At 44.8% G+C, this 22,291-nt stretch overlaps 1 protein-coding gene across 5 annotated transcripts in view; it reads left to right on the top strand.

Annotated features, from left to right (window-relative positions):
* Positions 1-22,291, top strand: part of col14a1a (collagen, type XIV, alpha 1a) — a 73,463-nt gene that overhangs the window by 42,298 nt on the left and 8,874 nt on the right. For all 5 annotated transcript variants that reach the window (XR_014766654.1, XM_084705641.1, XM_084705625.1 and 2 more), the window contains 16 exons: positions 179-253; positions 941-1,080; positions 1,347-1,470; positions 5,791-5,934; positions 6,147-6,311; positions 6,485-6,523; positions 6,841-6,979; positions 8,295-8,437; positions 8,675-8,784; positions 11,636-11,794; positions 12,563-12,640; positions 13,484-13,570; positions 17,149-17,202; positions 17,990-18,085; positions 18,248-18,301; positions 22,050-22,103. Coding sequence is in view for 4 of the 5 variants with exons in the window: in XM_084705641.1 (XP_084561767.1) it covers positions 179-253; positions 941-1,080; positions 1,347-1,470; positions 5,791-5,934; positions 6,147-6,311; positions 6,485-6,523; positions 6,841-6,979; positions 8,295-8,437; positions 8,675-8,784; positions 11,636-11,794; positions 12,563-12,640; positions 13,484-13,570; positions 17,149-17,202; positions 17,990-18,085; positions 18,248-18,301; positions 22,050-22,103 (1,661 nt within the window). In the remaining variant the exon portion in view is untranslated. The remainder of the gene's footprint in view (positions 1-178; positions 254-940; positions 1,081-1,346; positions 1,471-5,790; positions 5,935-6,146; positions 6,312-6,484; positions 6,524-6,840; positions 6,980-8,294; positions 8,438-8,674; positions 8,785-11,635; positions 11,795-12,562; positions 12,641-13,483; positions 13,571-17,148; positions 17,203-17,989; positions 18,086-18,247; positions 18,302-22,049; positions 22,104-22,291) is intronic.

The following is a 22,291-nucleotide window of genomic DNA, read 5'->3' as shown; positions in this document are numbered from 1 at the left end:
GTGCGTCTGTTTGAGAACGAGAGATGCCGCACGACAGGTCCTGTATGAGCTTATGCGCGTGGGGCCTGTGTGCTCGTATTCATTTGTGTGTGTGTGTGTGCGTGTGCGTGCACATGTGCGTGTGTGCCGCGAATGACTCTGTCATCATGATTTATGTTCCTGTTGTATCTATGTCTAGTCCCTGCTCCCACCCAGCCCCCCACGGAACCCCCCACCACCCCGCCGCCTGCAACCATCCCAGCAGCTAAAGAAGGTAAGAGAGTGTGTGTGTGTGTGTGTGGACGTGTGTGTGTGTGTCCAGCTGCTTTCTATGTTCTCTGACCTTTGTCAAAGCCACACCAAAGCGCTTCTGACAGCTAACCTTTCCCTTTCTGGTTGTTTGGGTTGCATATCACGAGGGGCTGTAAATATGTCTCAGCTATCACCAAATTGAACCACATAATCACATCATCTCATGGCTGAGGTTGCTTTTTTTAAACAACCTTTTTTTGGGGGGGGGGGGGGGTGGCTGGAAATATGACTTAGAGAAACACGTCTTGTTCCTCTTGGAGAACAGCCCATCAATCTCATCAACCATTCGCCATGCAGCTCAAACCCTCTGGGTGCTGTGTTGACACAGCGCGGGTGTGCAGTCGTGATCAGGGTCGCTGGAGCGGCTCTCTATCCTCTACTGACCTGCAGCTGAACCGTCTAACACATGCCCTCCAGACTCAACACTGTAGCCCTCCAGACTCAACTCTTGGGATTTGGGCCTGTTTTGTACCAGGACGCTTATCTGAAAAGTGAAAGGTGGTCTGTGTGTGTGTGTGTGTGTGTGTGTGTAAGGGTGATGTATCACTGTCAGTGTGTAAGGCTAACAATACACTACATGTGTCCCTTCCTGGCTGTCAGTGTTTGAGGCCAATGTAAATAGTACATGTGCACCTGTTTGCCTTGTCAGTTTGCAAGGAAGCCAAGGCTGACCTGGTGTTCCTGGTAGACGGGTCCTGGAGCATCGGCGACGACAACTTCCAGAAGATCATTCGTTTCCTCTACAGCACCATGGGAGCGCTCGATCTGATTGGTCCAGACGGCACCCAGGTGAGCCTTTAAGGATCATATTAGAGTGTGTTAGGTTAACTAAATTTGATCCAGTTGTGCCACATATAAATTTACATTAAAGCAACTATGAGGAGTGGGTGCGAGCTGTAAAGTAACTGTTACCTGGCCCTGTGATTACAATAAATACAGACAGTTTGAAGATAAACAGATTTTTTTAATTTTTGGCAATGATGATGGTTTATATATTTAGATAGCTATTTCACAATGCTAGCCCTCATCCTCACTCCCATCACTGTATCCCCCAGGTGGCCATTGCCCAGTTCAGTGACGACGCAAGAACGGAGTTCCAACTCAACTCTTACAACAACAAAGAGACTTTGCTGGAAGCCATCCAGAGGATAGCATACAAGGGAGGAAACACAAAGACAGGTGAGCAGTACTGCACAGGCCCACGGGCGAGCTATGTCCACAATGTACAAGTTGTTCAGCTAATATAGCTGATGCTTTAGACTGGACTGGACTCTGGACTCAAATGCTGAGATGTTCAGATCCGGTATTTTTCCGTCTCAAGCAATGTTAATTCTCGAGACCCAGATATTTTGCCAGTGTATAAAGATATCTGTTGACCGCCGACTTCATTCTAGCTCGTCTAGCCCTCACAGTTAGCCAGCCTCCCCCTGCTTCCCTCTGCCTCCCCCTGCTTCCTTCTGCCTCCCCCTGCTTCCCTCTGCCTCCCCCTGCTTCCCTCTGCCTCCCCCTGCTTCCCTCTGCCTCCCCCTGCTTCCCCCTGTTGTGTTTGGAGGTGGAAACAGGTGCTCACTTTGTTAACAAGACTGACTATTTGAGTTAGCTCGCAGCCAACTTGCTCCTTGTTCCTTTAGAGTGGAAAGATGGGATTTCACGGTTTATTCTCCACACAGCCCTTTGATGTCTCAAAAGAAATTCATTTTTGTAATGTATTCTTCTCTCTGGCCGAGATGGTCATTCTTTATGATGTCCTAATTTTAAAGAGGCTGATAGCTTTTTTCTAGATATCAGAGGGAAATATTTTGGACTAGATTTTTCATGGAAAGTCTTGCACATTTGCAGAGTGAATTTGTATAACCCTCCGACCTGGTGTTGTAACAGACCACTTTGACGACATACTATATGTTCTGATAGATCTTCCAAACACCTGCTTCCTTCTTCCACCGGGAGAGTGGAGGACTAACAGGAAAATAGAGCAGTTACAATTTCTGGGGAAATTGTAGGGTGTGCTTGCTTACTTGCGTTGGTTGCAGGGGTCCGTATTTAAATTACATTTCTGTATATTTTATATTAAAATGCATAGCCTACTTATTATTTATAAAGATTACATAGATTTAAAAGCATATTTATTTCTGCTCATTTACAACTCAAAATACTAAGAGTGAAGAGTAGAATGAAATAGTTGTCGACTCATTTCCCCTGCAAGAGGGAATGGTGATCAGCAACCTCATAGTTGAATCAAAACGAATACATTTGGCAGACCGGTGTAAAAATTTACCTAATCTCTATGACTTAAACGTCATTGTAAGTTTTTCCCTTCTCGTAATATTTTCAGGCATTTAGCCTACTCATATTGCATTCATTTAATAATAAAGAACCCCCTTTGAAGCTTATTTTAACAACGACGTTACCAGCAGCTATCTCAGAAGGAATCGTGATTCAAATAGTACCATTTGCTAACTGAAAATATGCGTCCAAAAACGTAAATAAGCTTGACATTTATTTGCGGGAAAATCACTCATTCATAAAAATGTCAGTGGTAGCGATCATTGTCAGTAAAAAGGAAAAATGCGATATAGCCGTGTGGAGAAGCTGCCCTGGTCAATTGTAGGCTACAACTAGGCCTACTGCTACAGTAGACAGTCTTGGTAGCAATTGCGTTGGTTGAATTCGATTTAACGTTACTTCCGTTGTACGTTCTTTTCCTTCGTTCTTTTCGTGAACAGATTGAAGTTTAGGCTGTGGCAATGAAGTTCAGGTTAGTAGTCACTAGTCAGATAGTTTCACCTATTGAAAGACTTTTGATTTAAGTAATGGTAGTGCCGAACATGTGCCGTTTGACTTCCTACATAGGCTACTGTACTGTAAACAGCTGTGGAGATGGTTTTTTTTTAGCTACTGTACTAGACTAGGCTACAGTACAGCGTTGCAGTGAGCTACACTGGTTTGAAACCACAGGTAATGATAATTTCACCAACAAATCATTTACTTATAATCTAATGTCATAATAAATCCTACAACGAAAATGTAATTGTGAGGAATGTTTATTTTAACGATTGAAAACAGATGCATCATAGACTGCTGTAGTATGTGTTGCCCGGACAACAGAAGCTAATGTCATGATGCTAATGCTTCAGTGAAATAGTAGACTACTGTTTCCGAAAGTAGATATAACTACTTCCTTATATCAGCTTATATTGTTTTTCATATCACAAAGTAAAATTTGTAAATAGTTATCACCCTGTCCTATTTGCTTGTGGCGTTTCTGCAGCTCCCTTGCAGTAAAGCAGTTAGCCTAGCTATCTCCCAGAAGTTAACGAGCTGCTAAACTAATGTTCTGCTACAGGTAGTTACGCGATATTTCGTGACGTTAGGGACATCAGTAGTGTCAAGTGACTGTGGCTAGCAAGTTAGCCACCGTTAGCTTCACTTTTGCCACAAAAACTTAATTAAAACCTAAACCGTGCAACGGTACATAAATCCCAATAGAACCAACGCAATCGCGACCAAGACGAACCTTTTGACATCGACGTTGTCTATGTAGTCCAAATATTGACTGAGCCTTAGGGGCGCGAAAATAAACAATAATAATAAATAATAAATATATATGTGAGATTACAATGGTTTGTGCTCTCCGAAGGCAAGCACACCCCAATAAACATTATTGTTCCTTAAGGTCCTGAACACTGCACTTCTGAACAATCCCATACACTACCCACAATCCCATAGTTTCTTTCCCAATCCTATGAAGTACATACTGGCTACAGCATCACTCAAACCCAATTCAACCTGTTGGATCTCAGTCAAACCCTGAGAACTGTACCAATTACAATCCACATTAAGCCCAGCAAACTGTACACAGCAATCACAACAAAGGGATTTCAATGTTTGGAGCTGAAGTTTTCCCTATTGTCATACTAGGCTGCAGACTGGGGGAGCTGTGTTTGTGTGAGCAACACATTTTTGGGTAAAACTGCATGAACACAGGTGTTTAGTAGGCTGTCTGTTACTTCAAATCAAATGGATAGGCCAATCACAAGTAATGCCACAGAAGGTTTACTTCCTAATTTACCTTTTTTCTCACACCAAATGTGTGAGCAACGGCCAGTCTTCCCCCTCCAAAATACTCAGTAATACCATGTCTTTGTAGCCCGGCCCCTAGGATGGAAAATCTCCTTGGTGCTGTGTTTATACCATTGTCACCTCCATCAACCTCCTACATGAGTTTGGATTCTTCTTGCAAAACTTAACATCAAAATGTGCCCAAACTAAACCTTTAGGTACAGTCCTGAGCATTTATAGAATCAATACATTCTCACACACTTGACTAGGAGGGACACTTGATTGATGGTGTGGTGTTGAGCCCAGGACCCCTCTGTCTGCCAAAACTAGGCAGGAACAACTCTTCTCTCTCTTCAGGGCCACTTTCCCTCTTCACGCCTGGCAGGGTTTTATATTTCCAATTTGACCCTGTTTAATATAACAACGTTTTGAAACAGATATAAGTCAGACAGTTTCAGACTTGTGGAGACTGATGTTTACCACCCTACGCTTGTCATTACTCTTCTTCTCTGACAGGAGCAGTGTAGTAGAACGGGAGTGGAAGTAGAAAAGAGACTGAAAGAGATACTGATTGAGAGAGTGCAAGAAAGAGAGAGAGAGACAGAGAGAGAGATAGGGAAAGAAAAACATAGAAAAAGAGAGAGGTCGAGAAAGATGGACAGATGAAGAGAAAGATAGCTCTGAGGTAGTGAAGGAGAGTCAGACACCAGCAGCAGGCAGCCAGCCGGACCCCCTCAGCTCCCCTCAGATTAGAATTGATATTCCAATTGTTAAAAGGCCTCGGTGATGCTCCCCCCCCCCCTCACTCCCCCTGTCACCCCTCCCAAGCCGTACAGGGCCCTGCAGTCACATATATTATTCAGAGGAAGGCCCTTGGAGGTTGTTCAGAGCTGCTTTAGGCTGTAAACTGGGCAGTTACAGAGATAGTACTCGTGCTGGCTCTAAGCAGTGCGGCTTCCTTAATGTTCCTCTCCTGACAGGCCCACAGATCATGTGTTTGGGGCCCAGTTTTTGGGAGCACTCTGCCGAGAGGAGCGTATCCAGAGACCCCCTGCGGACTGTTCTGTCCACCTAGTCACAATCCAGGCATCTGATAAGTCTGGCTGCTGCTGCTCTCTATTCGTGTTTCTATGTCACACTTGATTAATCTCCGTAGAAGCATTTTAGATGGGTGTTTATCAGGAGCAGAAATCTGTCAACAAGCACTTTGTCAGAGCCTCTTGTGAGCCATTTAGTGAGGCGAAACCTTTCGTGATATGAAATAATGTGTCCCCCCAGGTTAGTGACAGGGCTTTAGCTCACCGGACTAACAATTGTATTCTCCCTGACTTTCCAAATCTATCACCATGCCTCCTCTATTCTCCACTCTTTCCTTGTCCTCCCTCCCTCCGCCATTCCCCACCTGACTTCTCCCCACCCCCTCCCCCCTGTCCCCTTCAGGCCGTGCCATCAAGCATGTGAAGGAGGCCATCTTCACTGAGGTGGGGGGGTCCAGGAGAGGAGTCCCCAAGGTGCTTGTGGTGCTGACTGACGGACGGTCCCAGGACGACGTCAACAAGGTCTCCAAGGAGATGCAGACCGAGGGTGGGTATCGCCATAGCGATGGAATAGTACTTCCTGTATCTCCACATCATTCGTTTGGCTCCTGAAACCAAACCTAGGCGTACTGCTGGAAAGCAGAGCTGAAAATTCACCTGAAGAATTATACATTTCTGAAATAACCTATCAAGAAAAAAGACAAATAACAAAAACATGTTTTACTGGGTCTTTTAAAACGGGTGCTCATGGCTCTGCAGGACACATCATCTTCGCCATTGGCTTTGCGGACGCGGACTATGGAGAACTGGTAAACATTGCCAGCAAGCCCAGCGAGAGACACGTCTTCTTTGTCGACGATCTGGACGCAGTCAAAAAGATTGAGGAGCAGCTCATCACCTTTGTCTGTGAGGCCGCCACCGCAAGTAAGGACAACAGTCCATCAGTCCAACTGTGTCCTCACTGTCCCAGAATGCATCGCATTCCATGTATTGGCCTCTTAATCTGAATATAAAGGATGCTTAGAAACATTTTGCTCACAATACAATGATGTACAAGACTGTCTGTCCGTGGTAAAACTTTTGTGTTTGTGTTGCAGCTTGTCCCTCTGTCCTGATGAGTGGAAACACTGTGGCAGGTGAGATTTGTGGACTACACCACAATGCAATGGAAAATGGCACTGCTTAATAGTAATCCGGTGTCTAATCATTTCTAATTGTGTGTTGGTGACAGTGGTAATGTTTATACAATGTAGATATTATAATGATGCGAATGATGATAATGACAACAGGGCTAATGTTGAGGATATAAGGATATCTATGATGATGATGATCATGATAAAGAGAGGGACAAGGATATTGATGGTGATGATGATGAGAGTAGGGTGAAGATATTGATGAGGACGAAGAGGAAGAAGACGAGGAGGGTTAATCAGATGTGTTTCCTGTACCCCAGGCTTCAGGATGATGGAGAAGTTTAACCTGGTTGAGAAGGAGTACAGCAGTGTGGCAGGAGTGTCTCTGGAGCCTGGCTCCTTCAACAGCTTCCCCTGCTACAGGCTGCATGGCGACGCCCTCGTATCCCAGCCGACCAAGTAGGCCCCTGCTCTCCGTCTCTCTCGACCCAACAAAAAGCTTTTGACTGTCTAAAAAACGTCCATTCTTCCTTCTTCCCACCCATAAGGTCCTTAATGACTGCCGATAATTAGTAACCATCCTCCCTCTTGGCCATCCAGACACTCTCATTTAGTCAGGGGTAAGATCACTAACTTCTAAGATCTTATTAACGACAAGCACATTGGAACTATCTTGTTACCGACAACGTAGGTGTCTTATTTTACCTGCAAAGAATGTTTCCATTCTTCTAACCCAGCAAGTCTCCACTCCATCCACCCACAAAGCAGCTCCCTTTTTTGGCTCTCTTTTTCCCTCTTAAACACTACACTCACTTATACCAGCCTCCATTTACTGTTGCCAACACCTTGAAAATAGATCTTAAATTTGAACTCACACATTGACATAATTTCATGATGTATATACATTTTATTTGATCACTTTGATTAATTATTGTCCAGAACATTTCTTTCCTCATATTTTTAGGAGCATTTTTTATCCTCGACATCTAACTGCTCTGTGCCTAAAACAGCCCTCAAGAGCCTGGACATTGTGTCTGTGTCTCACTCTGAGATGCATATGCTTCAAAGAGTCTAGGGAGGAGCAGGAGCGAGTAGCTTAGCTGGAAACAAACAGCAGAACTCTTTGAGTCAGGAGCCAGAATCTAAACTCAAGGCTCAAGGTCTCTCCAAAAATCCATGGTCCTCGCCAACAACAATGATCAGGAGAGGCCTGGGGCCTGGTTAACCAGATGTGAAGTAGTGGTGGGCGGGTGGGCGGGTGGGCGGGCGGGCGGGTGGGCGGGTGGGCGGGCAGAGGGTACTGGATGCTGGGGTGTGTGCGGCGTCAGACCTATTCCCTGTGTTGACAGACGTACTTGTGCTCCCACTCGAGATAATATTGAACCAAGGCCCGCTTTCACATGTTGAGATGGGTGAGTGTTTTTACAGTGGAGAGTTTCAGCACCTTTAACGGTTGAGGTCCAGTCAAAAAGACATGTGTTCACACAGAGGCTGCCATCTCATGAGCTTTGTGTCTAGACCACCAGCAAATGGTGTTGATAATGGTATTGGTGCTGTAGGAATAGAACCTGCTGAGTGCCCCGTTGTGAAATGCTCGTAAAAAAATAAAGGCATTGAAGAAGAACTTTAACAAAACTAAGTTTGGGGGTGGAACCTTCCTTTGATAAAAAGTCTCTTGAAAGCAGCTCACCATGAATTTGCCCGTAGCATCACTACATTACTTCACTGTACTACTGTACCAGGCACCTAACAACACTTCCTGTCTGTGTGTCAGGTACCTGCACCCTGAGGGTCTGCCATCCGACTACACCATCTCCATGATGCTCCGCCTCCTCCCTGAAACGCCACAGGAGCCCTTTGCATTGTGGGAGATCCTAAACAAAAACAACGAGCCGCTCGTGGGCCTCCTCCTGGACAGTACGTACAGCATTCCTCCCTCCACCCCTTCACTTCCTGAGTCGAAAAGGAAGTTAGATGCCAGTCACGTCCTGCCATGATAGACGGCATGCTCTTGAAGGCCTCAAGATTAACAAAAGCTCTCAGGAATTGCTGTTTTGAAGGGACATTTTAGAAATACTGTTGTGTACTAATAGGTCTTTGGAACAAGAATTTTTATGTGATGATGTTAAAACCAACGCTGGTCTCTTGCTGCAGATGGAGGAAAGACTCTCACGTTCTTCAACTACGACTACAAGGGAGACTTCCAGACTGTGACATTTGAAGGTCCTGAGATCAAGAAGATCTTCCACGGCAGTTTCCACAAGGTCTGGTCTCTCCGCCACACTCTTTCTCTAATCTCTCCTCCACTTCTCCTCCACCTCTCCACCACCTCTCTTCAATCCCTCCCAAGTCTTCAAGCATCAAGCCGATCATGCTACTCGTGTCTAGCTCTCGGTGAGAGAGCGGCCCAAAATCTACCTTTTGAAAAGGAAATGAAGAAAGCCCATCACCTCGGTCGTCTTCTCGCCCTCCCCTCCCTCCTTCTCTCCACTCCCTTCTCTCTGAGCTTCCAGCTGCCTGAAGGACTGTGAGAGCCTGTCCATCACGCTTTCTCTCCCCCCTCTCGTTGAGCCGCTCGGCTGTTGTGAATGAACGCTAATATATCCCCCCCACCACCGTCTGCGTGGTGCGTGTGCACACTCTGCTGTGGAGGTGCTCAGCCCTGTCTTCCATCACACAAGATGACAAGCAAGAAGGGGGTGGAATAGGGTGTAGGGGGGTAGGGGTGGAGGGTTGGAAGTAGGGGATTGTGGGGGTATGAGGAGGGGATAGGTGGGGTGGGCGATTGGGAGAGAAGGACATCCAGCTGTATTTTCCCCCCCATCACTCTCGGTGTCTTCATATGGTAAATCCCTGCTCGGCCTGGTGCATGCCGGATGCTACTGTAGCACTTTGTGGCTGGAAAGGGGGAAGGGAAAGGGGGAGAGAAGGAAAGGAAAAAAAAATGACAGAAAGAGGACAGGAACTGTTTTGATAGCAACACTATCTGGGAAGCCCAGTTGTTATCTGAAGGGAAAGGGAATATGTTTGCACCCCTAAGAGGGCCCCACCCACCGGCCAATTCCCTCGTTCCTTGTTGCCTGTTGATGGGGAAAAAAAATGAAAAAGAGAGATGGGTAAGAGATAAAAGCTGGCCGGATGGACAAATGCAGCATGGGACTGGTCCCTTTGCTGTTGGGGGTTCAGGCACTGCGCACACTGTTGAACCTGACTCCTGGCCCCAGTGACATTGAGAGACTCGGTTTATATTCTTTCCATATTCCTCTCAGGCTCAAAAATGAGAACAGAGGCTGTTATGCAGGCGTAACAGTCAAATCAGATGTTGGGAACATTGCTACCAAGCTCTGAGTGCTATTTAGTTTTCAATTTTCCCAGCAGGGCTCCGATAGATGCATTTTCTACAAAGATTAGCATAAGGTGTGCGTGTGGCTGTCAATGTGTGTGTGTGTGTGTGTGTGTGTGTGTGTGAGTGTGTGTGGGGGGGGGGCTACAGAGCTCAGGAGTGTGTTAGAGGCAGTGAGCTGAATATAATGTCCAGTATCTTGTAACTGGTAATGATAAACATATTCTATCTAACTGCTGCTGAAGACAGACAAAGCCCAGGGTTGATCTGGCTCTCACTACTAAAACTGGAGCTGACCAAGCACACACACACAACATTATCATAACAGAATCTAAACAAACCCTTGCACCAATAAAGCATCTCATTCTGTCATGTATGTTTGACATAAAGACTTGTGTGTGTGTGTGTGTGTGTGTGTGTATTGTTATTGCACCATATAGCAGATTTTCACCTCATCTGTACCTCACTAATGGAGGTGAGCTGGGGTGAATATGCTAATCCCTCCCCTCCACTCACCTTTCTCTCCTGCCTTGGGCATCAAGGCAGGAATACATGGAATACATTGAGGTAAATGCTGATGCCCAGTTTTTAGAAGGGCCTTTACTAAAAGCTCTGGGAGTTTGCAGGGTTACTTTCTGTCTCACAAAGATGAGGTAATACCAAATAAATGCACCTGAGGTGTTACCAGAAACACCTGATAAGTTTGAGCTATGAAAGTCAAGTGCACTGTAGTTTCGATACTGTGGATAGCAGAGTGCAGGATTTTTTTATGGCGTTCTTCCTTGTGGAAAAATTGTTTCATTAAGTGAGGCAGGGGGGGAGATGCAAACCTCTCATTTTATGTAGTTAGGAGAGAAGCAGAGGCATGAATCTGGCACCTCTGACATTTTACACACACATGCTCACACACACACACACACACACATGCTCACACACACACACACACACACACACACACACACTCACACACGCACACACACACACACACACACACACATGTAGACACACACCATCAGACCCACTGAACCACAGAGAATTGGGTTTCAGACCAAAAACCCATTAAAACTGGATCACGGACGTCACTAGAGAAATGGATTCTGACGTTTGAATATGAACTTTGTCTAACTCTGGATTATTCTTGTGGTGTTAGCGGTGTCGGAGACAAACCTATTACTGGAAACATGATTTTGATGAGGTTGTAATTCTCTGCTGACAGAGTAACATTGGGAACTGCAGACCGGTACACCAGAGCAAACAGACAGTGATGTCTCCAGGAGGCTCCTGGTCTACTGTTAGGATGAAACCACGGTTTGGAGCGGGATGAGGTGACAAAGCTGCTCATTAACACGGATGAGCCCTTCCATGTACCTCAATGTCCCTTAAAGGGATTTGTATTTATATGCTGTCTTTTTAATATGTGCAATACCCATATTTATTATGTGCGATATTTATATTTCATGTGGTATCTATATGCCTTTATTTTTATTTGCTCAGCACAGGAGTACTGTTTTTTTTATTTTTAGTTAGAGCCCTATTTGGGAGCCAGTGGAACAGCATTTCGTTCTTATGTGCACTTAGCTGTACTGTTGAATGACAATAAAAACGATCAGATATTTGGAGCAAAGAGCAGTGTCCCCCCTGAACTGTAGCAGTGTGAAAATGTGTGAAAGTTCTCACAAGTTTAATGCTAACGAGTCGGTGGGTGACACGACATCCCATCTCCTTGTCCCGTCTCCTCTCATCTTCTCGTCTCTCCCTTCTTTCCCCCACAGCTTCACGTGGCCATCAGCAAGACGTCGGCCCGGGTGGTTGTGGACTGCAGGGTGGTGGGGGAGAAGGGCATCAGCGCTGCTGGAAACATCAGCACGGACGGCCGCGAGGTGTTGGGACGCATGGTCCGCTCCAGAGGGGCCGGGGACAGCTCTGCTCCGGTCTGTACCCTCTCCCTGCTCATCTCCCTTTGGGCGAATTTCAATTGGGAACCTGACTTTGGTTGGTTCACGAGTCACAATCCCGGCCTCTGTTGGTGTTGGGTCACAGTAACTAGGGTCGTTCAGATGGATGGAGGGAAAGAGGTGGATGTGACGAAGGGAGGAAGGGTAGAATCTGCAGTGGGCCTTGAACACATGACCTCGGCAGCCAGCACACTGGAAAAGCAAGACTTGTCGAGACAGTTGTCACCATTCACAACAACCCTAGGCCTTGTTCTCCTTCCACCCCGGTGACCTGTGACTCCCAGAGTTATACCACAGAGCAGCATGAGTCTCTGTTAGGAATTCTAGCTGCCATGTAACATGATGAATCCCTTGCTTCATTGTCTATGTGTGTGAGGCCGGAGGCTCTGAAATTATTCAAATTTGACCATGCCTCAGCGATGGACTCGTGGAAAGTGTTGAGCACAGGGATATCTCATCTTATTAGGAGAAGTTTAAATTTTGTTCAGTCAAACATCTATTAATACCTGTAAAGCTCGAAATTAATTTAATCTATCTTTTCCTTAGATTTTCCACCAGATCATGAGGGTGCCTTTGTAGTATCTTTGCACGCTGTATATAAATGTACATGTGTCTGTGTGTGTGTGTGCGCGCTGGCGTGCGTACGTGTGTGTATGTCTGTGTGTGTGTGCGTGTGTGTGTGTGCATGTGTGTGCATGGATGTCTGTGTACGTGCGTGTGTGTGTGCGCGTGTGTCTACTACAGTTCCAGCTCCAGATGTTTGACATCATCTGCAGCACGTCGTGGGCTGGTCGGGACAAGTGCTGTGAACTGCCAGGCCTGGTAAGAACCAACAAAGCATTTCAGGCTCTGAATCTAGGGTCAGTTTGCAGTGTTTCCCCACTAATGATTAAAGTCAGTGTCTGGTGTGGTAACGCTTATTCCAGAAAAGTGCCTGGGGCCATTTTATGCCTGTAGCCATAGTCTGACAGATAGAAAGCAGAGAAGATCACAGTGCCAATTCCACAGAAGAACACCCTGCAGGTTCAGTGGGTTAGACGCCCTGACAGACATGACACTCACACACACACACATACACACACACAGAAAAAGGAAATTGGAAAGACATGTTGAGGATTGACCTAGACGTTGAACATCAACAAACTGTATTCAAACCAAATACGTTCAAAGTTTACTTTCAGCCCGGGAGCCTGTCTGTCAGAAACATGTCCCTGGCAGGGTCTATGACACGTTCTACTGCCACACTCACACACACACACACACACACACACACACAGACTTCTCGCTCAGTGCTCACAGACCTATATATGTGGGTCTCCAGGAGCACTTTCTATTTATTGGGAAAGGGACAGGACAAGAAGGTAATGATAACTGTGTTTATGGCAGACCACTGGCCACCAGATAGCTGTGTGTGATGTATGGGCCTGCCCAGAGCTGAGAGTGCTCTTTTCTTCCCCTGACAGACTGATGAAACAGGGTAGATAGGAACCTGAAGCCTTCCAGGCTGCGCGCACACACACACCCGCTCACATACTCACTCACACACACATACACACTCACACACACAAAACACCTAGAAATTGATGTTTTAGGAGATTTTTGGAGGGGGTGGAAGATTGCTCATTGCACCTTATTTATAACTTTGCTGTACATTTTCCATTTTAGCGTGTGGAGGAGGACTGTCCCGCCATGCCTCAAGCATGCACCTGCTCCCAGGACAGCAAAGGCCCTCCAGGACCCTCTGGACCCCCTGTAAGACTCTGCCTCCCACTTCCTCACTCTTATCTCTATCCTTCTGTATTCCTCCTCCTCCTCATGTCGTGAAAAATATTCTACGTCTTCAACCAATTCTCAAAGTTTGAAACAGCACTGGAACTCAACAAGGTTTGATGCAAAGTGTTTATTAGAATTCAGAGTGACAGAGATTCCAACAAACGTGAGCAGATCCCTGGATCAGACTACAATATTTCTCTGGACATTCCTCTTGTATATCAAAACCTTTTTATTTTCTGTTATTTTGCTATTCGTACAATATTGTTTGTCACAGACGCATTATGCATTTCCCACACCATTGGTCTCTTACTCTGGGGCTTCAGATTACAGTTGCATAGAAAACTCTCTATGCAACTGTTATGCAGTTTTTTTAGGCCTGCTCCAACCTTGAAGGCCAGCTGCATTAGATTCCTGGGCATAGGGCCGTAAATTTGCCTCATGATAGCTGGGCCTTGTAGTTTTCTTATGGAAGAGGCATATACACATAATCTCTCGCCCTCAGTCTCTAATTATCCAGATTTGCACTTTGGGCTAAATATCTTCTACATTTTAGTGGCAATACTACGGTGGCCCACGGGTGCACACCACAGCAACATTAGCAAAGCAAACAAAAGTTGAAAACACAACAACATTAACACACAACACAACGACATTAACAAAAACGAAACATTTATAAAAAAGCTACATTTACATTTACAAAAAAGCTACATTTCAAAAACAATCTACTACTTACAACACAACAGAATTGGTTCACACCCCCAACATCAGCCGAGAACACCGCAGCATTAGCCAAGAACACCGTAGCATTAGCACAAAACACAACGACATTTGGAGAAATGCTGCATTTCAAGTTCACACCAAATCGTTCTCCAGACCACCAGTTTTACCTGTTGTTGTAAAATCAAGTGAAGTAAATTAACTCTACTGGACCATGCTTACGTACCTCTTGGAGGTTTGCTATCGAACAGTAGCCTACAAAATCATTGAAACTAAGAGAAGGCGTGCATTTTGTAAAACATAAGATTATAATGAAAATATTATAAAACCAACTTTTATTGGTGAATTTAAGTTGTGTTCTTGTTTGATGTTCTCGATTTGATTGATTTCAAATTGACCGGCTGTCAAAAAGTTCATTTTTATTTTGGTGAGAACCCAACTAATTCCACTTTGCACTGCCCCTAGTGGTCTGGAGAACGATTTGGTGTGAACTTGAAATGCAGTTTCTGCAAATGTTGTTGTGTTTCGAGCTAATGCTGTGGTGTTCTCGGCTAATGCTGTTGTGTTCTCAGCTAATGCTGCGGTGTTCTCGGCTAATGCTGTTGTGTTCTCGGCTAATGCTGCGGTGTTCTCGGCTAATGCTGTTGTGTTCTCAGCTAATGCTGCTGTGTTCTCGGCTAATGCTGCTGTGTTCTCGCCTGATGTTGGTGGTGTGAACCAATGCTGTTGTGTTGTAAGTAGTAGATTGTTTTTGAAATGTAGCGTTTTTATAAATGTTTCGTTTTTGTTAATGTCGTTGTGTGTTAATGTTGTTGTGTTTTCAACATTTGTTTGCTTCGCTAATGTTTCTGTGGTGTGCACCCGTGGGCCACCGTACAATACTACTCAGTCAACAGCTTTGCATCTGGTTTTCAGTAATATAACATATAAAAGTAAAAAAAGTGATTAAAAGGTTCATTTTCAATCAGTACATCCATAATCATTACCCATCCTTATAATTACAACAGTGTGATGTTTTTCCACAACACATCATCCTCCTCCTCATCCAGCACTCATTCCATTTACCTCTCTGTCTCCCTGTTCACACTCCCAAAGGCAAAGGACTGCAGTGGAGCTATTTCCCTGGCCTGTAGTCTGGACCTTTGGACTAAATAGGACATTAATAGTGAATTTCTAGTTCGGATCAAGAATAAGACCTGATGTAATCTCTGCCGTGGTGGCGGTGGAGTGTGGGGGAGGGAGGCGTGCATGCGGGGGTTGAGGAGAGGGTGTGGAGTGGGTCATTTTCCCTCATGCTGCAGGTGAAACCCAATAGTGTAAATAAATGAACTCAATTTAAGCAGCACTGCTGTGTAGGTATAGGACTCGGGGTAGGGGGGTTTGGGGGGGGGGGGGGCAGAAGCATAAGGCCTGGCTGTATCAACACCGAGATGTTTGAGAAAGTCATTATATGGAAATCGATTTATCAAAGCAGATTAGGCAATAGACTTCCATCCACACACACATACACACACACGTGTGTATATATATATATCTCCAAACCCACTTTCCATCTGTTTTTTTTCCCCAGTCTCCACTACCTGGCTTCTGTTTCAGACATCCAGAAGATTAAATTGTATTTTCTCTCTGCATCCTCTCTGGCCATCCTCTTCATCTGTCCTCAAAGCTCCAGTTTCCTCCACCGTCATCACAACCATCATCTGAGTGCAGGGTGAAATGTAATCAAAGGCAGCCTCAGTAACTACTGAGTTAAATGTCTTACTTCAGGAGCTTTTGGTAAAGTGCTGATTGAAAACAGGCCTGGTAGATGGAGTGGCTGCCCCTCCATCACATCTGCTCTGGCCCTGCCTCCACAGGACTCTGTCCTGTCAAGTAGGAACTACTTGACAGTCACCCTCTTCCCCACAGGGGGGCAATTAAAGTAAACACAGGAAGAGGAAGTCAGCCAGATAGGACAATTACTTGCAGATGCCTTCAGCAGTGCTGAGGAGTCAGAGAGCTGTAGAGCAGGCTTAAGGAGGGCCACTGGGGGTCAGTTGGGGGTCAGCTGGGGGGTTACGTGGGGGTTCCTGGGTTTACTGGTCCCCAGATCTGCAGCAGAAGATCTGATCTGAGACCACTCTGTCACTCAGCCAGGGGTTCAACTGTTTCAACTCTCATTTCAACAGCTGAGGTCAAAAAACATTATGAATATATCTTGAGAATATATATATATATATATACATATATACTGTATGTATACTGAAATGCTTTAAAAACATCCAAATCAATATCACCAATCAACAACATTATGAGGTATTTACAGTATGCATTATATTCCTAATGTGAAATATAGTATATAGACTAGTGTTATAGTTTATATTTTGTTGTCATATGTACTTACATTTGTTACAGCCTAGTTCAATCATAGAGACACCACATGCTGAGTTGTAGGCCAATCAAATTATGTTCATCAAATTTACAACAAATGGTCCGATGAGGCGTGACGGTCAGTAAATCAGTAGTGTCGGTGAGTGGATGACTGGTCAGTCTGTAATGAGAAAATGTTGGAAGGTGTCAAATAAAATCCATGGGCATCAGCCCAAGCCCCACATGAGGCTAACTGAGCAGTCCACCACTGAGAGTAGTGAGAGCTGGAGAGAGTGAGAAAGAGCCAGTCAAGGATGGCTTTATATGTCCTGCAGTTTTCCCAGGTGTGCCCTATCAGCAACCCTCCCTGCTCCCCCCACCAATCGGCTGCAACAAGCAGCGTAGAACAGGAACCAGCAGGCTGCCTGGAGGGACGTCACACATCATATAATCATGTTTTACTCTGTTGTGCACGTGTGTGTGTGATCCAGGGAGGTCCCGGAACCCGAGGAGCACGAGGAGATCGCGGGGAGCAGGGCAACACGGTAACATACACAGTATACTCTCTCATTTACTCTCCAAGGGCTGGAGTCAGTTCTCAGCCTAGTATAGTGCAGTATCATGCACACGGGGACCACCCACGGCTAGGACTCATAGACACACAAAGGAGTTTCCAAAGAATAGCTCTGAAACGGTGGAACAACGTGCAGATTCAACAGTATACTGCATATGCATGAAAGGGGTGAATTCAGTTTTTCTTGGAGTGGCTGTTCTGTGTTTTTTTTCTTCTTCACACTGAGCAAAGCTTTGCCATGTCATTATCTGGCTCTCTGCATCATATCCAGCTTCAGACATTGTAGGCTCTGGAACAGTCGAATCATTCCATCTCACTGTGGTTTATTTGTGCATTTTTGTGTTTTTTGAGGTTCTGCTTTTGTGGGAGTGTTCAATTCTGGGCTCAGGGTTATTTCTTCTCTCTCTCTGCATTTGTCTATGCTGAAATCCCAGCTTCATGCATTCTAGCAAAGTTACAACAGATGTGCAGTGCCATAATAGGAGCTGGGGACTTTGCAGTCCAACATAAACCTGACCCTGGCTGGTTTAATATAATTAAAGTTATACTGGCAATGGCTAAATCAATTTTCTAGAGCATAGTGCACTCTTAAATAAACTCTAAATGCTAATGACTGCCCCCAGAGCACAGACAATATGGCAGACTGGTTTGGACTGGTTTGGATCAATATGTTATTTATTTGAGGCACCCTTATTTAAATGTGCTGAACGTAAGCATCTTAATATTTGTATGTGTGTGTGTGTGTGTGTTTTTCACAGGGACCCGCTGGTCCTTCAGGAGAGAGAGGTCCCCCAGGCCCTCAGGGCCCCCCCGGTCCTCAGGGGCCCAGTGGACTCTCAATACAAGGGCCTCCAGTAAGAAACGGCACAGCACTGTCAAGTGAAACAAACAAACCCCATACAGTCAAAACGTCTCGCATAGACGTATCCCATATCCCCTTGAGTTTCACATGGTGTCTGTGAGTCTGTGTCTGGTCAGTCAGTGAGCTATTCTCCTGGCTCGTGTCTCTCCCTCAGGGTGGTCCGGGGGAGAAGGGAGAGCAGGGAGAGACCGGTGCTCCTGGACATCAGGTAAAAACTGCTGTGTACATGCGCACACACACATGCACACACACACTCGTTCTTTCAGTGTTAACTGTCTCCAAAACAATACAGAAACCTCATTACCTCCCCTCAGTCAGAATCTCATCTCTACTTTCTGGCTGAAAATGATATATTGCAGAGTTTTTGGATTGTGGATATTTAATTCTCGGCATGCACAGCCAGAGGCTTGGGAATTAAACAGCGCCTGGCAAAGAGAGAGGTGAGGCGTTGGGGAAGATGAGGCGTTGCACTTCACTGGCCTCTAGCAGGTGGTGCCATCCATGCTGCTGTTGCTAGGTGTCGGCTGTACTTACTGAGTTGCCCCCCGTCACTGGTGGTCTAATGGAATCACTCAGATGAGCAAAAACTTTTTTGGAGTTACAACATCATCAATGATAGAGAGAAAATATGGTAAAAAGGTGCAGTGGTGGTTGTTCTTTAAGTGGCTTGGGGCAGGGTTTGGTCAGTATGGAGTTAGATTAGTTTCATAATTCAAACAAACAAACGTAACACAATTCACAAATGTATTTTGTGATTCACAAATGTAACGCGATTCACAAATAAATGACCCCCATTACATTCGTTTGCAACCTGACAAACACAAGTTAGAAATCGGAGAACACGAGTTAGAAATCGTGACGCGCTTAGATTCACAAATGCACTTTTTCTAAATTAAATTCTCTGCAGCCTATCAGATCGTCTCTTCCAATTTTAGCCAATCACATTGACGTGTCTTTGTGGACTTGAACAACCTGCCATAATGACGGACATCGTCTCCTTCAGTAGGTAAACCATTGCTTGTTAATCTTATTAAACCGATGATCATACGTGATTGAATATTCTTGAGAATAGCAGGATTCATGTTTAGTAATTTTCCGTGTTTCCTAGGCTAACGTAGAGCCCGTTTACCCATATTAGACATTATCCGGTGATTGGCTAAAATTGGAGACATCTGATAGGCTGCAGAGGATATCTTTTAGAAAAAATGCATTTGTGAATCTAAGCGCGTCAGGGAAGTTCCAAAAATCCAACGAATGCAGGGATTCACACCAACGAATCAATACAGAGATTTGTAACTCGTGTTTTCCGATTTGTAACTTGTGTTTGTCAGATTGCAAACGAATGTTATGGGGGTCATTTATTTGTGAATCGCGTTACATTTGTAAATCATGAAATACATTTGTGAATCACGAAATACATTTGTGAATCACGAAATACATTTGTGAATCACGAAATACATTTGTGAATCACGAAATCTATTTGTGAATCGTGTTACGTTTGTTTGTTTGAATTATGAAACTAATCTAACTCCATGGGTCAGTGCCATCGAAGAAGCAGGTATTGGTCTTTACATCATGACACACGTGCAGGGAGAGGCAACAAGGAAAAACATACACATGCAGACTGAGAAGGAGTAAGAGGGATGCTAGGAACACCAGAAGGGCAAAAAATACAATTGTTTCTCTTTAATTTAACAATTGTATCTTTTATTCTGCCATTCTTTTGCTTTTACGTGTATTCTGTGCTACAACTTCCCGAGCTTAATGGTGCATTCCTTATGTTATACTCATGGTCTCAAATTAACTTGTGTCTTTGTTTGTTCCACATTGTTGTTCGAACATACTTCCACCCCACAACACTGTGTATACTTGCTGGGCCAAAGCCCAGAGACAAGAACTTGGATAGGTTCTCTGTCCTAAAACAGAGTGAACCCACTGGCTAGCTGGACCACCAGCTATTCCTCCAGTCCAGCCTCACCCAGGCACTTACCATGAATAAAACACTACAGTCGCACCTCTGCCTCATACACAACTGTGATACAAGGCAATAAGGTATTTTGTCAGGAACAGGGAATACAGATGGGTGAGGAATATTGCACCCTCAAGGCCTTTCTGTAATCTACAGCGGCTGCAGAGAATATCATACGTTTGGAACATCCATTACAGGATTCCATTTCTCTTTATCTCTCTCTCTCTCTCTCTCTCTCTCTCTCTCACCCACTTCCTCTCCCTGCAGTGCTCCAGTCTGCAGTAAATACAATATAATCCTGTCATGAACATTCCCCTCTCTCAGTTTCAAATTGACATTGAAAAATGCATGTGCAGCCACTTCAATGAATAACAGTGTGTGTGTGTCTTTTTCTTGTGGAGTTGTTTGTGTGTGTGTGGGTGGGAGACATTGTGTCATTATGGTGTCAGTTAGTGTCCATTAATGCTTTGTGTCGTGTATCTGTGTGTTTGACTGTGTGGCTCACAAGGGTTTTGATTTAATCTTGGTCACCTCCCTGATCTCTCCCCGATACATTGAGTATCTGCTTAGTCCTTGTCCTCCAGTCTTCCGGGCTGATTTATCAGGGATGACTGTGGCAGTTTGTCCGAGGCCGGGCAGAGTAACCAGGGCTAATGTCATGATAAAGAAACACTCAATCTGGAGGGGCCCATGTCTCTCCCACACACAAAACCATATTTTAGACACTGTGTGTGTGTGTGTGTGTGATTGGTCGACAGGGTAGATATCATTACCAGTGTCTTGAAGACAAGGTGCTAGGAGTACCTGGCCCTATATAACACCACAGCATTAATAACGCCTGGCTTATCCCATCCCATACATTACACCCTTGCTTTTACTACCTTGGTTTACGAGGCTGTCTAGTAAGGTTGCAGCAAAATGATGAATCTTACCCAGCACCCTATCTACAGTAATAACTATGTATAAAATGGAGGCCGGCTGCTGGTGTGTGACTGTTACACATTCACAGATGAATGGAGTAGAGAAAGTTGTGAATGTTGTGAATCAAGGATGTTATTAGATTATAAATGTAATCCTACTCTGTCTTCTTGAATCAGTAGCTTTCCACTATTGGTGAAACGGGGACGAGGATACTGAACATGATAATTTATTGTTAATCTGGCTCTGTGTCAGAAGCAACTCAAATGGTTTTATAAACCTCTTAAGTCACACCCCCTTCTTTCAAAAATCTGGAAATGTATTTTCTGAAAGGTCACAGCATCAATCATCCCTTTCAGAATTCTTCTTAAAACTTTCAAGGTATCATTTCTTGTGAAGTTCCTACTGAGGCACAACCTGTTTGTCAAAATGCTACCAATGAAAGGAAGTAATGTGAAAATAAAACAACCTAAACATACTTTTCCTTTTGACGTTTAGTAGGTCCTGCAGCTGTGCTGACACAGTATGGACTGTTGTAGGCAGTGTGAATACACTGCAAACTGTTAGGGACAGACTGTGTCTTCATACTGTGGAGGTGCACCTTTAACAGATGCAGCAGGTTGTTATTTGGCTGGTCCATTATCCTTGACATTTCTTCCACTCTGCAGAGGGAGTCAGAGTTAGGAGTCAGCCTAGCCCAGAAAGCCTTGCTACTGTATCTTCTATACTGTGCTATCAGATCTGGCACTGAATTTGATCTTGGCACAATGTACTACTTTGTACCTACTGTACACCTGTACATCCAGAATATGGTGGTAGTTATAATACTGAAACCCAGCGCTAGATACTTGCTTGGTTGATTGGTTCCAGTTGGTTGCTGATGAGTTTAGGAGTCGCTCCTTTACTGACTGGTAAGCCTCTAAACTTCAGACCAAGATGCATGACTTTGTTACTTGGTTCACTCTCCTTACATTACAGTACGTCCTTTTCAACAGATCACTGTTGCCTTCTCTAACTTCACTATCATTCAGAATGCACTAACTCATGCTTTAATATAAAACATGTCTAGGGTGTTCCAGGGTCTGCAGGCTCCCCTGGTCGAGACGGCCCAACAGGACAGAGGGTAAGACGATATATAATCACTGGCATTCAAATATGATTGCAGAATGCTTGAATTATTTATGATGTTGTTTTTTCCTGCAAAACAGTACAGATTGCTCTGCAACCTGCTCTGATGCTCTGAGAACAAGCCCCAACGTGCTTCCTTTCAAACTGCTATATGACCCTGTCATTATGTTTCCTTCCTCCTCA

This window comes from Hypomesus nipponensis, chromosome 2, assembly GCF_054491055.1.
Source record: "Hypomesus nipponensis isolate SF chromosome 2, ASM5449105v1, whole genome shotgun sequence".
In the NCBI taxonomy this organism is placed as follows: Eukaryota; Metazoa; Chordata; class Actinopteri; order Osmeriformes; family Osmeridae; genus Hypomesus; species Hypomesus nipponensis.
This window is presented reverse-complemented; position numbering and strand designations above follow the sequence as displayed.